Source organism: Orcinus orca, chromosome 3 (genome assembly GCF_937001465.1).
Source record: "Orcinus orca chromosome 3, mOrcOrc1.1, whole genome shotgun sequence".
NCBI lineage: Eukaryota > Metazoa > Chordata > Mammalia > Artiodactyla > Delphinidae > Orcinus > Orcinus orca.
In genome coordinates, this window is record NC_064561.1 from 4363954 (window position 1) to 4380431 (window position 16478).

Consider the following 16478-nt stretch of genomic DNA (forward strand, 5'->3'; position numbering starts at 1 on the left):
CACCGGCATGCGGTGGGAGCACTAATCGGCAAGCCCCAGAGATGCATCGGACACTTGACGTGTTCTCTTAGAGAAACATGAGACCCAAGGAGAAGGGCGGGGGCTGCAGAAGACGGGGACGGGGGGTGGGTCCACCTCTGTTGATGAGCCCTGACATATACACAGACCGACACGCTTACGTGTGTTTTGTGATGTCCATGAATAAAATTTGGAAGCACAGCACATTTTACAGTACCTGCGTTATGCATGCACACGTGTGTACATGTATGTATACACGCATGTATATAACATGTAGGTGCGTGAGGCGTGCACATGTGTAGTGTGCATGTGTGAGTGCATGCATATTGCCTGTGTGCGCACATGTACACGTATATCTGCAATCTACGTGTGTATGCATGTCTATAGTACACGTTCACATACACACGTGCATGCATGTGTGGGCGGTGTGTATATGTCACATATGAGCACTGTATAATGCGCACACATATGTGTAGATACCATGCATGCCCACACGTGTACATGCGTGTATGCATGTGTACAGATACGTATGTGCACATGTGAGTACACATATAGGTGTGCATACAATGTACACATACATGTATATGTACGTTTGATCAGTCTATCCATCTGTTCAGAACTTCCCTCTCCCACAATTCATTCAAACCTCAGGTGGCATGGGACAGCTGTCTCATTCTAGTGAAAACTTTCTCAATAAATTTTCTGATCACTCTTAGGTTAAAAGAACACATCTGACGGTCATTTAAACTGCCCAATACTGGGAATTCCCTGGCGGTCCCGTGGTAGGACTCTGTGCTTTCACTCCTGGGGCCTGGGTTCAATCCCTGGTCGGGAACTACGATCCCGCAAGTGGCTCGGCCAAAAAAAAAAAAAAATTGCCCAATACGGTCTCCACCAGTCATTAAAAACCTCCACTCCCGGGCTTCCCTGGTGGCGCAGTGGTTGAGAGTCCGCCTGCCGATGCAGGGGACACGGGTTCGTGCCCCGGTCTGGGAAGATCCCACATGCCGCGGAGCGGCTGGGCCCGTGAGCCACGGCTGCTGAGCCTGCGCGTCCGGAGCCTGTGCTCCGCAACGGGAGAGGCCACAACAGTGAGAGGCCCGCGTACTACAAAAAAAAAAAAAACAGAAACAGAAACACCTCCACTCCCACACCCACTGCAGTGGGCAGTCACCTCACCCGCACCTCCGGGGGCTGCCTGGTCCACCTTCCACGCCTCTCTGGAGGGGACGGGTTAGGCTGTCAGGTGATACTCGTTTCACGACCCTCGGCCCGCATTAATCTTAAAGAAAACCAAGCCCATCCTGTCGCATCCGCCTCGTTTGCCAGGGCCTTCCCTTCTTGGGGGTACTTCATATTTGTCTCGAAAATACCCCTAACACGGCTGCAGGCACAGCAGGCTCAGAAGGAAGTGAGGGAAGGGAGCTCATAGCTCCTCCAGGCCCGCATCCTGTTCACAACACAGACAGGCGATGATCCCGGTACAGCCCAGCCTGGCTGGCCACCTCGGTCTCCGAGCCCTGGGACCCGCAGGCTCAAGGCGTGGTGCTGGCAGCCAAGACCCCCTGCCCACACGCGGCCACCTCCTGGGTCCTAGTCAAGCGCCCGGGGTGCCCCAGCAGGGAAGGTCCCCGAGACCCAGCCCAGGGCCTGGGGCAGGAGGGCCCTTCCTCTGGCAGGCAAGGGGCGGTCCATCTCTCCTTACCTCCTTAGGTGTCACTGGGAAACCGACTCACCCCCTTCAGTCGCCTGGAGTATTTCAGGGGAGGGTGCGGCTGGCAGCTGCCCTGGGCTCTCCAGAAGCGAAAGGCAGACGAGAGCCTGGCCCAGGGTACAGGGGGGAGGGAGCTCCGTGGACTGGAGAGGGAAGGAGCTGGGGCAGGAGGGAACAGGTGTGAGCACTGAAGCTCCCAAACCACCGCAAGCCCGCCCTGTGCCCGCCCCCCCACCCCCACCCCGGGAAGCAGAACCCAGGTGTGGCTGGGCCCGAGGCGGAGACTCGGCACCCGGGGCCTGGCTGGATGCCCATCCTGGGAGGGCCTGGCTGGATGCCCATCCTGGGACAGGCACGCCCACCCTGGCCTCTGGCCCCCAGCTGGGGGGACGTGAAGAGGCAGGGGCTCCGTGGGGGACTGCAGGGCTCCAGGCACCTGGGGGACCATCAACGACGAGATGTCCCAATGCCGCTGCTGCAGGTGCACTCTGCACGCCCCATCACGTGCATGCCCGTTTGGGTCACCCGTGTGCCAGGTGGACACCGTCTCCCACATGCCTGCCCTGCCCCCACGCTCAGACCTCCACCCAGCACTTGCCTCTGCACCCCAGGCCCCCCAGCTCTCCGCGTGAACACGAGCGGACGCCTTCCCATTCACCATCGGCGACACCCGCCCCTCCACCTGGGCTGAGGCCGAGCTCAGCCCGCAGGCCTCTCCCCAGGCCTCACCCCGCTTGCTGCTGTGTCTCCAGGCAAGTTCCTGCCCATCTCTGGGCAGACCTGACTTTCCCCATCAAACATGGAGGTGAAATCCTTGCAGTGCAGGAGTCCGGGCAGTGTCTCCCCACCTCCTAGCAGCCCCCCATCCCTGCCGGCTGACTTGGATTTTCTGGTGCTAGGAGACGAGGGATTGTCCCGAACCCCAAGTCTAGGGCTCCCCGTCTCTACTCTGGAAGCCCGGCACCCAGAAGGCGCCAGGGTCCTGAGGGGCCTCACCACGTGGCCTGGGGCCCGCTGGACGACAGGGCGGGCGAGGGGACAGCCCACAGCCCCCGAATGCCACCGACCGGACACTGCGCAAACAGCTCAAATCCGCTTTAATGCGGGGCGGCTCCCAGGTCCTGCCTGGGCCCCAATGGGGTGGCGCTGGTGGGGACCACAGCCTGCTTGCCCTTGCTGCCCTGCCTCCCCTTCCTGGCAGTCGGGTTGCCGGCCTTCCTCTTGCCGGGCTTGGCGGTGGGGGGCACCCCCGGGCAGGGCGGCGGCTCCTCGTCCAGCGCCTTTAAGTTGTAAAAGAAGTCCATGTCGGACACAATATCCAGGACCTCGGGCACGCTGTAGTCCGAGGACAGCAGCTCGTCGGGCAGGTGCAATGAGCGGATGTCACTGAACGAGTCGTTCCCACTGCCCCCGCTGTTGGGCAGGGCAGGCCCAGGGGACTTGCATGGGGCCCCAGCGGGCTCGGGGCCGCCCGGCAGGCAGTCAAAGAGCTTCATCGCATCCTCGAGCATCACCTTCTTGGGCGGCGTGAAGGCCCTGGCCACCTCAGGGGTCCTGGCCTCGCCTGGCCCCAGCGGGGCTGCCTTGGGCTCGGTGGGGCCCGGCGGGTACAGCAGGCCGGGCCCGGCGCCAGGGGGCGGCTCCTTGAAGGTGAAGGTCAGGGGCTCGCCGGGCCCATCCAGCTGGGTCAAGCGGCCCCTGAGAGGGCCATAGGCGCCAGGGGGCAGCGTGGCCTCGGCGGGCAGCGTGATGAGCAGCGGGGGCAGCTCGCTCTCCTTGGGGGGCAGCAGGGGCGCCAGGCCTTGCTTGACCAAGGCGGGGGGCACTCCGTCCCCTACGAAGCCCAGGGCCTCGGGCCCGGGCCCCTCGGGCGGGAAGCAGGGCATGCGGTACCGGGGCCCCGCAGGGGGCGGCTGGTAGTGGGGTAACAGTGGGGGCGGCACCGGGGCCCTGAGGCAGTGCTGTGCGTCCAGGAAGTAGGTGCCTGGCGAGGCGGGGCCCCTGGCCGCCAGCTTGTACAGGGACGACTGGCCGAAGTCGGTGGTGGTCCACTCGATTCGGTAGACGCGGGGGTCAAAGAAGCAGCCGCAGGGAGCCATCTGGAAACCTGTGGCCAGGGAGGGTGGCCCTGAGAGGGGCAGTTCTGGGACCCGCCTGGGGTGGAGGAGGTCCAAACCGTGGGGCACGTCTGGGGCATGGAGACACGGACCAACTTTGGGGTCCATTTGGGGAACAGGGGCGTAGGCTTTGCCTTTGGGGCCCTCTCTAGAGGTCAGGGGACCCAGGCCTTGCTTTGGGGGCCCATCTGGGGGGCGGGGACACCGACCTGGCTTTGGGAGACCTGTTTGGGGAACAAGAGACAGGCTTTGGCTTCAGGGCCCCAGCTAGGGGATGACGGACACAGACCTTGGTCCAGGGGTCTCTCTGGAGGACAGGGATTCGGGCCTTGCCTTCGGAGGCAGGAGCCACCTAGGGTCAGGGGTGGGAGCAAGATGCCCCTGCCCACTCCCCAGTCATCAAGGGTTGGTGGGAGGCCGGTACCTGCTGGAGGAGCTGGAAACACCTCTTTCTCCAGGTTTGGGGGGTGACAGACGTTGGAGGAACCTGTGGACAAAAACAGGCAGCTGGGTGGGGTCCTGAGGCCGGCAGGCAGAGCCCTGGTCCCTGCCCCGATGGGTGTTCCCCACCCTCGTACCCACAACGGGAAGAGGCTCTGTGCAGGCAGAAGCAGGCTGGCTGCCGGGCCCTTCGGTGGCGTCCAGGCTCTGGGGACTGAAGCCTTCTTGGGGAGCGGCGGGTGCGTAGAAGTGTTTGGGGTGCTGCATGGGGAGGCGGGGGCCTGGCTGCGCAGGCCAGGAGGGTAGCAAGTGGGAGCACAGGTAGCCCACCCAGAGCGGAGGCACAGAGTCCTGCGGAGTTCTGTTTCTCCGGTTACTCCAGGCAGCGGATTCCAGGCTGTGGCCCACCCACTGGTCAGGGTTCCGGGTAATGGGGGGAGGGGGCGGTGGGCAGGGGCAGATGGGGAAACCAAGGCAACCAGAGATGGGCGTCACAGAGAGCATGGTGGACACTGGGCCTGGTCTGCCGCCTTCCGCCTCTGCCAGCAATGCCTGCCTGACAGCTCCGAGGCCCCTTCCTCCAGGCAGCCCGCCCTGATCCACACCCACACAGGCCAAGGCCCCATCTCATGAGCTATGGTGGTTTGTTTGCGGTCAAGGCCTTTGGGTACCAGCAGTGGCCAGCATGGGGCTGGTGAATGAGTGAGGAAGGAGGGAGTTGTGGGGATGGGGATGGTGGGGGAAAGCTGGGGGGGTGGGGGGGTGGGGCGGCATGAGACAGCCTCAGGGTCACAAAAGGGGCTGGGTTTTAAAAGAATAAAATTTATTGCCTTCTCATTCCTTGGGGAGCCCGCTGGGCGCTCAGACACCCCCGCCCGCCCCTGCAGCTACTTGTAGGCGTTGGCCTTGTGCTTGGGCAGGAAGACGAAATTGGGTGGCACGGGTCCCAGCAGCATCTCACTGTGAGGAGGGCGGGAGCAGGGTCAGGCCTGGGGCGGGGCGGCCCCCAGCCCAGCTGGCCCCACCCCCGCTGGCTCCCTGGTGCACTATCTCCCAGGGCCTCGGCGGTTCCCGGGCACCTGATGCGGATCCAGTCGGCTGCCTTCTGGCTGGCCATGAGCGTCTCCAGGTAGTCGCGGCCCAGGTAGTAGGGCGGCCGCTCATTGATCCTCTGCGGGAGCCGCTCCAGCAGGCCCACGGGCACGTACCTGCAGACGGGGGCGCCAGGGATGGGGTTGGGCCGGGCCTCCCCAAGGCACCCCGCCCCGCCCCCCCGATCCCACCTGCACAGGAAGGAGAGCCACTCAAGGAGGAAGCGGCGTGTCTTCTCCACGCCCTGCGTGTCTGAGCCCCAGTGCTCCAGGCCGTAGTGTGCGAAGTCCCGCAGGATGTCCAGGCGCTCAGACGACGAGATGTCCCAATGCCGCTGCTCCTTGATCTCCGTGAACAGCCACGGCTTGAGCAGGGCGCCGCTGCGGGTGGGCGGTGGTCAGCAGGCTGGTGGCGGAACCCCAGCCCCCAAACCCATGGTCCCCAACCTCCTGGCCATGCTCACACAACCTTCAAAGCCCAAGAGTTCCAAGCCACAACCCTGAGCCCACAGCTACAGAAATGTCCAGTCCCCCTCCTCAGCCCCATAAGCAGCCACCTCTGACATCTCCCCGCCCGGGGAATAACAGAGCAGTGGGTGGGCAGGCGGGCTGGGGGCACCGGCGTTGGGGACAAACTCAGACGCGCCCTCACCTTCCCCGAGCCGAAGCCTGGGTGCTCAGGGGCAGCCCCGGCTGGTTCTTTGTATCCCCACCCCGGGCACACTTACCGGGCGATCATGATCCCAGCGACGCCAGTCTGCATGGCGCGGTTGGCGTCCTCGTACGACAAGATGTCCCCATTTCCTGAGGGACAGAGACTGGGGCCTCAGGGAGCTGCGTGCAGGTGGGGATGCCGGGGCTTCGGGAGTTCTCGTCAGCCCAGCAGCATTCCCGATCGGGGCAGGAGGGGGCCCAGGTAAGGGGTGGGCCCCGGTGCGTGGCCTCCGGTAGCAGGGGACCCACCGAAAAGGGGCATGGGGCTGGCTGCTGTCACGCACTGCTCGATGTACCGCCAGTCGGCCAACTTGGTGTAGCGCTGCTCCCGCGAGCGGCCGTGGAGCTGGAGGAGAGGCAGCCAGGTAGGGGGGAGGGGCAGAGGGCGGAGAATCAGACAGAGACAGAGAGAGAAGAAGACCCAGAGAGCCCCGGAGAGACAGACTGAGAGAGAGAGACAGACAGACAGACGGAGACAGAGATGGAGGGAGAGCCAAAGACCAGGAGGAAGGGGCAGGAAGGGAGGCAATGGTTAGAAAGGGATGCGCCTCGGGAGTCCCAACACCCGCTGTGCCCCGAGACCCACCGTGACCAGCGCAGCCCCCCAGTCCCGCAGCTCGGGCAGCAGCCGGTGGGCCAGATTCGTGCGCTCGTGGATACCCGTGCGGAGCTTCACAGTCAGTGGCACGTCCAGCACCTGTGGGGACGGGTGTGGCTGGTGGGGCCCGGGCTCAGGCCGCGGGGAATGGCGGCGGTGGAGGGTGTCTCGGGCTGTACCTGGTTCATGCCACGGACGATCTGCTGGAACTTGGTTGAGCGGTTCATGAGGGCGCAGCCCCCGCCCTGGGAGAGACGGGCGGTTCGGGCTTAGGAACGCGTGACTCTGGCTGGGCCCGACACCCCCTGCTGTCCTCTCTGTACAGATGGGGAAAGCGAGGCCCACAGGCCCCCACAGGTTCCCCAGGGACTCCGCCCACCCACATTCTGCCCTCCGTGGGGCGCCAGGGTTGAGCGGCTGGTACCTTCTTGTACACGAGGTCGATGGGGCAGCCGACGTTGATGTCCACGAAATCCACCTCGATGGTGCGGTTCAGCAGCTCGGCACACTTGGTCATGGTGTCGGGAAAGGCGCCCTCAAGCTGTGGCGGGTGGCCGGGCAGTGGGTGAGGGGCCCTCCCTGCCTGGCCCTGTGCCAAGGCCAGCAGCTACTGGAGGTGCATCAGGCTGGCACCTGGCCTGTGGCTCAGGCAGGGGGTCTGGGAGGTGAGCCAGGAGAGCCCGGACCTGAACGTGGCTCTGAAACATGGCGGCTGAGAGCCCCTCCTCCCTCCCTCCTTCCCTCCCTCCCTCGCTCGGGGCTGCACCGACCTGGACACCGAAGACATCCTCGCAGGGGTGGCGTTTGAGCAGGGCCCACTCAGACGTCTGGCCCTGCAGCAGGTTGATGCACACAGCCATCTCCCCGCACGTCACATCTGCCCCAAAGCGCTTACAGACCCGCCGGAAGGGCAGGTTCCCGCACTGACGACAGCAGGGGACAGAGTCACATGTGAGGGCACGGCAGGCAGGGACCCCAGACACCCTCCCAGGCCCCAAGCCCCCAGGGCGGGGAGGCAGTGGGTACTGCTGGGATGACCACGCTGCCAGCTCCCGGCCCACCTCACTGTGGGTCCTACCGTGGTGAGGGGAGCAAGGTACAGTTTGCCACTGATGTCCAGCTGGTGGGAAAGAAAATGCACAGTGAACCTCCATCCTCCAACGTGGCTTTCAAGGCCTCTCAAGCCTCCAGCCTCCCCAGGTCTTTGCCCCGCACGCTTTGATCTGCCCCAGTCAGCCTGGATCCCTTTCACCGCCGTGCCTCTGCACAGGCCAACCAATCCCTGCACCAGGAATGTTCTTTTCTCCATGTTCTCCTCCACTAGAGACTTCTACTCAACTGTCAAAACCCCAGTCCCAATGCCCTCTCTTCCAGGAAGCCTTTCCCACTGCCCCCCTCTGCCACAGCCCGGACCCTCCAGAGCTGGGAGTGAGTGTCCATCTCTATCTGCCCCCAACATTGCTAGTGTCCTCTGCAGGAACCCTATGACACGTACCCGCTTCTTCTCACAGGGCTGCAACCTGACTACATCCTCATCTGTCAGGGGCCCGCAGGTCCTTAAAGGGCCCCTGGGAGGGGGAACGGTGCCCGGCCCCTGGGGGGCCTGCTGGGCGTCACAGTTGTCCTGCCCTGGGGCACCCTCAGCCTCCATGACCTCGGGGACAGTGGCTTTGGGAGCGGGGCCTGGCAGCTGGCCCTTGCTCAGCTGGCGCAGGGCCTGCTCTGCACGCTTGAAGTGGATCTTGCGCTTTCGCAGTTGCTGCTGAAGGACCTTGTCCAGGCCATTGCGGATGGGCGGGGCCTGGACCAACCCCTCCTTCACCAGATTCTGGCCCTCGGGCCCCAGATGGGCCCCGGCAAAGCGGCAGGTCACACCATAGGGGCACCTGCCGAAGGTCTCAAAGAGCACACAGTGGGGGCCCAGGTCAGCTGGCTTGGTCTCCAGGTAGCGGCCCACGTCGTGCAGGAAGCGGCAGCGGTCGCCATAGAAACACTTAGCGGCGGATTCCTGCAGGGAAACAGGGAGGCAATGAGGGAGGACAGGGAGATGCTGAGGCAGCCAGGCAGCCTGGGTTTGAACCTCAGCTCTCTCCCCTCCTGACTGTGTGTCCTCAGACAAGTCAGTAACCTCACCAAACCTCAGCTTCTTCACCTGGAAGATGGAAACAATAACGATACTTACATCATAACGTCATGAAGATTGAATAGGGGGCAGAGAGGCTCACACTCAAGGCCTCTGGGACTTTCTGGAGACAATGACACTCACCTGGACCAGGGAGGGGCAGAGCTTGTTCTTGTCATAGTGGGTGGGCTTCACATGGGGCCGGCATTTGTTCTGACCCCGGGCCCTCTTCTGGGCCTGTGGCTGCTCCCCAGGCTCAACAGCCTCCTCTGTCTGCCTGTCCTCTGTCTGCCCATCCTCCAGCCGGATCCGCTTGGCCTCAGGCTCATCCAGGTCATTGCCAGCAGGGTCTCCAGCCTCGGTTTCCTGTCTGGGCTTCTCCTGACCTTTGGCTTCCAGGAATTCATGGAAGTGCTCCTTGGTGGTTAGGTATCTGCCAGCAGAAGGGCAGGGGAAAGGAGGGCTTGTGGAAGAAGTCCCTCCCCTGAGCTCAGATTCAATGAATGCTGGGGAAAGGGACTGAGAACACTTGTCCCTGATTACATGCTTCTACTGATGGGGTGCTCACTACTTAGAACTAGCCAGCCGCCAGCCTAGGAGCACCTCAAGGCCACAGGGAGGACCTATTTTATTTTATTATTATTTTTTGGCTGCGTCGGGTCTTAGTTGCTGCACGCGTGGTCTTCATTGTGGCGCGCAGGCTTCTCTCTAGTTGTGGCGTGCGGGTTTTCTCTCTCTCTAGTTGTGTCGCACAGACTCCAGGGCGCATGGGCTCTGCAGTTTGCAGCACACAAGCTCAGTGGTTGTGGCACGCGGGCTTTGTTGCCCCCCAGCAAGTGGGATCTTAGTTCCTCCACCAGGGATGGAGCCCACGTCCCCTACATCGGAAGGCGGATTCTTTACCACTGGACCACCAAGGAAATCCCAGGGAGGACGTATTTTGTTCCTGGGTCCCCAGTGCTCAGCCTGACGAAGTACAGGTGTGAGGTGTGAATGCCCCCAGCTATGTTAGGCTAAAGGAAACTACATGTTCCCGCGTGCCTTGCAACGGGTCCAGAACCGCCACATTTCCTAGCATGCCCTTCAGCCCTACAAGCCCCAGCATGCCCCCGGGCACTCACTTCAGACACAATTCCCTGCCTGTAACTTCGGCTGGCCTGAGGTGCACTTGCGCTGTTCCCGCCATATGCTGGGACTACACTCCCCAGCATGCACTGCGGCCTCCGCCTCAAACCCCGCCCACCGAGGCATGGACCGCGGTGTCTTTCGCACATGTGACAGTCCCCAACGTGCGCGACCTCGGGAGCTCGCTGACCCTGCGAGCGAAGGAAGGGCCCAAACAGAAGAAGAACCTGCGAGCTTCCCGCGCTGGGCCGCTGCCCCAGCTCCCGGCATGCGCCACTCGGGCCGCGCTACGGGTGCCGGGAAGGCTCCGTGAACTGCTCCCCCGACCCAGCGACTCACTGAAGTTTAATGGACGCTACTCCCCGTTCCGGCTCGATGGCTCCTGGCTCGCCACCGCCACCACTCTCTGCTGGGGCTTCCACCGCTCCCTCCGCCATCGGCCCCCCCTCACACCCGCTTTGGAGTGTTGCGGCGAGGCCTTCCGGGTCGCGCGTGTGTCTTTCCCCGGTCTACTGGTGAAATGCGCATGCCTGGGTCGCTCCAAGAGACGCCATTGTATGCGCGTCGACGCCGTTGGGCGGAGCCTAACAGTGGGTGGGGCCTCGGGTCCCGTCTATACCTCTGAGCCCTTTGCGGGAACCGGAACGTTCAGTAATCCGCTTGGGGCTCTGAAACTGGCTTCCCGCCGGCCACAATCGGCCCACAGAAGTGTTTTGATTTCCTGATGGGGTTTTTAATTGTTTAAATACTGCTACTTTTATTTAGGGCGTTCATTCAACAAATAACTCATCGAGTGCCTGTGTGCTAGATGTTGTCCTAGATGCTAAGGATACAGTAGTGAATAAAACAGACCAAAAACTCCTTGCCTTTAAAAGCTGAGATAGGAGTAGTGAAGACAATGGACATAATACATAAGTAAGGTATACTGTATGTCGGACAGTAATGAAGCAGGGAAGGGGAAGTGGGAAAGCCATTTTTGGTGGTTGCAGTTCTTAATAGAATGGTCAGGGAAAGCTTCACTGAGAAGGTAACATTTGAGTATTTTCGAAAGAAGTGAAGGAGAGAAATAGGGATATCAGAGGAAAAAGTGGTCCACGTTGAGGGAACAGCCAATGCAAAGGCCCTGAGGCAGGACCGTGCCTGGTGTGTTGCAGAAACAGTGAGCCCTGTGTGATTGCTGCTGAGTGAGGGAGGCGGAAAGAGGGAGGAGGTGAGGGCAGGGAGGTGAAGGGGGTAGGTCTTGCAGGGCCTTGTGGGCCTTTGGGAGAACTTGGGATTTTACCCCGAGGGAAGTGGGAGGGCAAACAGCCAAGGACAGCGGAATCTAGTCATTTTCCACAGTCCCCACCATGCCCTGTTGCACCCTCCTAAAGCTCCCTGTTGCTGAAAGAGCCTTGATGTAGTACAGGGACCTCAGGGCTCTGCACTCAGCCTGCCAGTTTCGAATCCCAGAACTTCCACTTACCATCTGGGAACATTGTCCTTTTTTTTTTTTTTTCCCTAAAATATTTATTTTTGGCCGCGCCGGGTCTTAGTTGCAGCATGAGGGATCTTCGTTGTGGCATGCAGGATCTTTTAGTTGCAGCATGCCGGATCTTTTAGTTGTGGCATGGGCTTCTTAGTTGCAGCATGTATGAGGGATCTAGTTCCCCGACCAGGGATCGAACCTGGGCCCCCTGCATTGGGAGCTCGGAGTCTGGACCACCAGGGAAGTCCCGGAACATTGTCCTTTTTAAAACTTTATTTATAAAATTTATTTATTTTTGGCTGCGTTGGGTCTTCTTTGCTGCACGCGGGCTTTCTCTAGTTGAGGCGAGCGGGAGCTACCCTTCATTGCGGTGCACAGGTTTCTCATTGCGGTGGCTTCTCTTGTTGCGGAGCACGGGCTCTAGGCGCATGGGCTTCAGTAGTTGTGGCACGTGGGCTCAGTAGTTGTGGCTCGAGGGCGCTAGAGCACAGGCTCAGTAGTTGTGGCACACGGGCTTAGTTGCTCCGCGGCATGTGGGATCTTCCCGGACCAGGCATCAAACCCATGTCCCCTGCATTGGCAGGCAGATTCCTAACCACTGCTCCACCAGGGAAGTCCAGAACCTTGTCCTTTAACTGCTCTGTGCCTCAGTCTCCTCATCAGAAAAATGGGGCTGATAGAAATATCTCTTTTAGAAAGTAAGGATTCAATAAATAACAATCAACAAATATTAACGACTACTATTGTTACTGTTACTTTATTACTATAATTTGCCTTGAATTACATGAACACAGTGCAGAAAGGGAATAACCAATCCCTTAGCTCCCCCCTGCATTTCACTGCTAAACTTGACAAAGCTTTCCCTGAGCAGGAAGTGAGGCAGGGACTGTGTTCCTTGAGTGACAGATGGAGAAACTGAGGCCTGAGCAGGGAAAGGATTTGCCTGAGCCCACAACAGGCTCAGCACCAGCTTTTCCAAGACCTGGGAGAGAATGGAATGGGGGCAGGGAGCAGCTTGTCTTCCATCTCTGGCCTCTGCCGCCCTCTATAGGACAATCTGGGAATAAAACAGTGGAGTCGGGGACTCTGGAAGCAACCACAGCGGTCCTTGGGAGACTCAGCCCCCCTTACCCACCTCCAGGGACCAGAGCTCGCTTCTTCCTGAGGTGCCCGTCCCATCGCCTCCTGAGGTTCTACCATCGTCTCCCTGACATCATCCCAGGGGCACCCAGACCACTCTGGGGAGACAATTGTTCAGGTGGGGAAACCGAGGCCCACAGAGGGCAACCTCAGGAATGAGCCTCCCCTCTCTGAGCCTCAGCCTCCAAGGAGAACCCTCCTAGGGCTCCCTGGCTGTGCCCTGTGATGACCTGCCTCCTCTGTGTAAGGCAATCCCGGAACGCTTCCTGTGGGGAGGGGGAGAAAGGGAGACTGTGGACTGGCCATTAACAACTATGGTATTAATATAAGTGACACACTATTCATTGCTTGCTTTTTTTTTTTTTTTTTTTTTTTGGCCGCACTGCGCGGCTTGCGGAATCTTAGTTTCCCAACCAGGGATTGAACCTGAGGCCCTAGCAGTGAAAGCGCAAGTCCTAACCACTGGACCGCCAGGGAATTCCTGTTAATTGTTATTATTTATTATGTTATTATAATGGTATAATATTAATCATTTACTAGTAGCTAGACAAGTTTTGAGCACTTACTGTATGCCAGGCTCCGTCCTAAGGTCTTTTCATGTATTAACTCCGTTACTCTTCTCTCTGATCTTATGTGGAGGGAACAGGTATTCATCCCAATGCTACCTGAATCCACGGGCTGAAGAGGCCCCTGGCCCAGGGGCTGCCCCACCGTCTAGCCAGAGACCTGGGCATCAGCCTCCCTGCCTGTCTCTCTCCCAACAGCCTGTCAGTCCCCATGTCCTCCCGGCTTTCTCTCCAGGGTCTCTCTATAGTCTATCCCCTCTCCCACCAACACCCCTTCCAAGGCCTCAATCTCCCATCCTGCCCCCAACAGCCCAGCCTCCCAAAACTCTTTCTAAAACACAGATCTGACCATGGCCCTCCCCTGCTCCCAATCCTTCCATGGCTCCCTACTGCCCCAGCCCTGTACCACAGCCCCAAGTTTCCTGCATAATCCAGCCCCTGCTGCCTTCCCCAGCTTCATCCCTCTTCACCTCCTCACTCCCTAAACTCAAGCACCAAGTTCATTCCAGACCTCCCATGAGCCGGTCTTACCGCCCAGCCTTTGCACATGCTGTTCCCTCTCCCAGGAACACTATTCCCTGCACCCAGTCACCTTGCTCATTCCACTCACCCTTCTGTTCTCAACTTCTCCTTCTCTGGAAAAGGGATGCGTTGAGGATCTTCCCCATTAAACTATGAGCCCAGGGCTGGTGGGAGTCAGGTCTGCTCCGGTCACTCTGTGTTGCCACCATGCAGCACCGGGCCTGGCACACAGGAGATTCTCAGTGAACATTTGCTGAGTGAATGCATCTTGTCATAGCTAGGGAAACTGAGGCACAGGGGGCAGGACCTGCTGGGTGGGGGGTCCCACCTTCACTGAGGATTTGGCAGGAAGCTGAGGACTTCCCGGGTTTCAGTCTGGAGAGCGTGGGGACATTGAGAAAGATGTCCCCCGCCAACCCTGAACCAGGCGTGAGTCGTACCAATGCCTGACCTTGGCTGATCTGAGGAAGCAGGAGGGAGGCAGGTCGCGCTGGGGCCCCGAGCAGGTGGAGAGACTGAGGCACCCAGGAGGGGGTGGGCAGAGCCTTGGGAAGGTGCCACTGGCACTCAGCCCAGTCACTGGGGCTCCCCCTGCCTCTGTCCCTTTCTTTTATTCTTCCTGTTTCTGTCTCAGTTTTTTGGGGGTCTCTTTCTGTATTTCCTTCTCTCTGTGTGTCTATCTCATATCTTTCTCTGCATTTCTCTTTTCCCCGTGTATTGTCTCTCTCCATCTTTCTCTCTCTCTGCATCTGTCTCCATTTCTCTGCTGCCCGCCCCCCCGCAGGCATCTCCCCCCTCTGTCTCTCTCTCCCTCCACGTCTCTGTCTCCCCTGCCCTCTCTCTGTCCCTCTCAACCAGGCCAGATAGGGGGGGAAGCACAGGGCAGGTGTGGCCTGGGCTCTTTGCCCGTTGCCGCCGGGGCCGCCCCGGATTTGTGGCTGCGCCTCCTTTATCTGGGGCTGCAGCTGCCCCTTATCTTCTGGCTTCAGGACACGAGACCAGGATTAGGGCAGCCCGGGCCAAGGACGAGAGAAGGCAGGGCCAGGCTGGCGGGTGACAAGAGCCGGGGTGCTGGGATGTATGTGGCACCTGTGAGCCTCGGGGGCTGGGGCTGCCGTACGCATCTGAGTGTGTGCGTGTGTACTACGTGTGTCCGTGTGAGTGTGTGTGATGGCGTATACGCATTTGCAGAGTATGACTGACTTTGGGGGACATCTGTGTGTGTAATTGTGTGTCAGCGTGTCGATGTGCATATTTAAGTCTGTGAGCGTGTGTCTGTGTGTCTACTGTATGTGCGTGCGTGGATACACACATAGTGTCCACGCATTTGTGGCTTCTCGGGGGCGGGGGGGCGGTCTGTAAGCTCCCATAAGGTCTTCAGCCCGGGCCGCACCTCTCAGGTGTCCCCCAACCCCAAGGCCTACCCCACCCACCTCCCCACCCCTCTGCCCCCAGGCCTGATGGCTTTCCCGCCTTGCCGACGTGGGCCCCCCCAGGGACAGGGCCCTCGATCTGTGACCTGCGGCTGCAAATGGCCCTGTGGGGATGGCTGCCAACCTTGCTTTTCCCATCCTCTTCTGGAACCAGCCAGCTCCTTCCTGCCACCCCCAAGGCCTCGTGGGCCCCATTCCAGCCAGTCGGGCTGGCTCCTTGCTCTGACCCCCAGCTAGGTGTGAGGGTCCAGCTGCGCTCCCTGGAGGGGCTGAGGCCTCTCTGGGCCCTCAGCATCATCCAGCTCTCAGTGAGGAGAACTTTGTCAAGTCAAGAGCCCCGAAACCTGGTTTCAGGGAGCCTCTTAGCTGGTAATCAGCAGCCCTGTGCGGAGCTGGCCCAGTGACCCCGGGCGATCCCCTCATGTCTCCATGGGAAGACAACACTCACCTCCCACAGCCGCGGGTCTGCCCTGGGCACCATTTCACAGATGGGGAAACTGAGGATCAGCAAAAGCTCAGCCACCAGCGCTGGGGGATGGAGTAACGCTTATTGTGGGGTGTTGGGGGGCAGCTGAAGGGACAGAGGACACAGAGGGTGCCGGGCCACTTCCACCCCTATGGGGCTGCTCCCTGGAGGGGTCCCCGAGGTGCAGCCCTGGGCCTGCAGGGCCTGGACCAGCTCCTGGCGCTAAGATGGAAACTTCTCCACCAGCCAAGTCTGCGTCTTGGCCAGCGGATGCTGGCCTCCCAAAACCTCCACCTAGGCCTCCACACATGAACAGAACACTCCCCACTCCCCCTGGGGAGCAGTGACCATCAGGGGAGGGCAGGGGGCCAGCCCGCAGGGGACAGGGGTGGAGGAGCAGCTGGGGGCCATGGCTGAACGTTCTGGAGTCATCCAGCCCCAGATATGAACCTCCGCCTTACTGTGCGACCTTGGGCCAGTGTCTTGACCTCTCTGGTCCTCGGTTTTCATGCCACGTGGGCTCCAAGTACGCTGGGGAAGGAGAGGCGTTGCCTGGAGCTACCTGGGGGGGGCGGGTGAGGAGGCAGTGAAGGAGTGGAACTAATTTCCCGGCAAACACCAGGGTGGGGGCGGGCAAGTGGCGGGGCCTGGGTTCTGGCTGCCCCTGCACTGTCCCACCCCTGCCTCAGCCTTGACCTTGGGGCCAGCAAGCTCAAATCAGCCCCAGGGGCCACAGGCCCTTGGGTGCCCCCTGCTCTTCGCTGAGCTTCTTCCCCACCATCCGTGCACTGGGGAGACCACAGTCCCTGGCCACGGGCTGCACTTTCAGCGTGGGAGGTTCAAGGCTGAGTTCCACCCACCCTGCCCCACAGCAGACCCAGTCTGGAACAAGGAAGGTTTAAAAATAAAGCATTGTAAATACCCGTGTTTCCTGCAAATGGAA

General features: G+C 60.5%; 2 protein-coding genes across 2 annotated transcripts; both read right to left on the reverse strand.

The window, feature by feature from the left end:
* Nucleotides 1–2812: 2812 nt before the first annotated feature.
* Nucleotides 2813–4943, reverse strand: PRR22 (proline rich 22). The gene is made up of 3 exons (XM_004277252.4): nucleotides 4428–4943; nucleotides 4274–4336; nucleotides 2813–3839 (listed from the first exon to the last, which is right to left on the reverse strand). Exons 1-3 carry the CDS (start codon nucleotides 4792–4794, stop codon nucleotides 2830–2832), a joined length of 1440 nt encoding a protein of 479 aa, XP_004277300.2. The 5' UTR covers nucleotides 4795–4943; the 3' UTR covers nucleotides 2813–2829.
* A 149-nt stretch (nucleotides 4944–5092) lies between these two features.
* Nucleotides 5093–10467, reverse strand: DUS3L (dihydrouridine synthase 3 like). Its single transcript, XM_004277253.4, has 13 exons — nucleotides 10280–10467; nucleotides 8960–9248; nucleotides 8189–8701; nucleotides 7772–7813; nucleotides 7464–7616; nucleotides 7118–7234; nucleotides 6873–6938; nucleotides 6682–6792; nucleotides 6345–6441; nucleotides 6110–6185; nucleotides 5574–5762; nucleotides 5370–5498; nucleotides 5093–5250 (listed from the first exon to the last, which is right to left on the reverse strand). The coding sequence occupies exons 1-13, from the start codon at nucleotides 10375–10377 to the stop codon at nucleotides 5178–5180; spliced, it is 1953 nt and encodes a 650-aa protein (XP_004277301.1). The 5' UTR covers nucleotides 10378–10467; the 3' UTR covers nucleotides 5093–5177.
* Between the last annotated feature and the right edge of the window lie 6011 nt (nucleotides 10468–16478).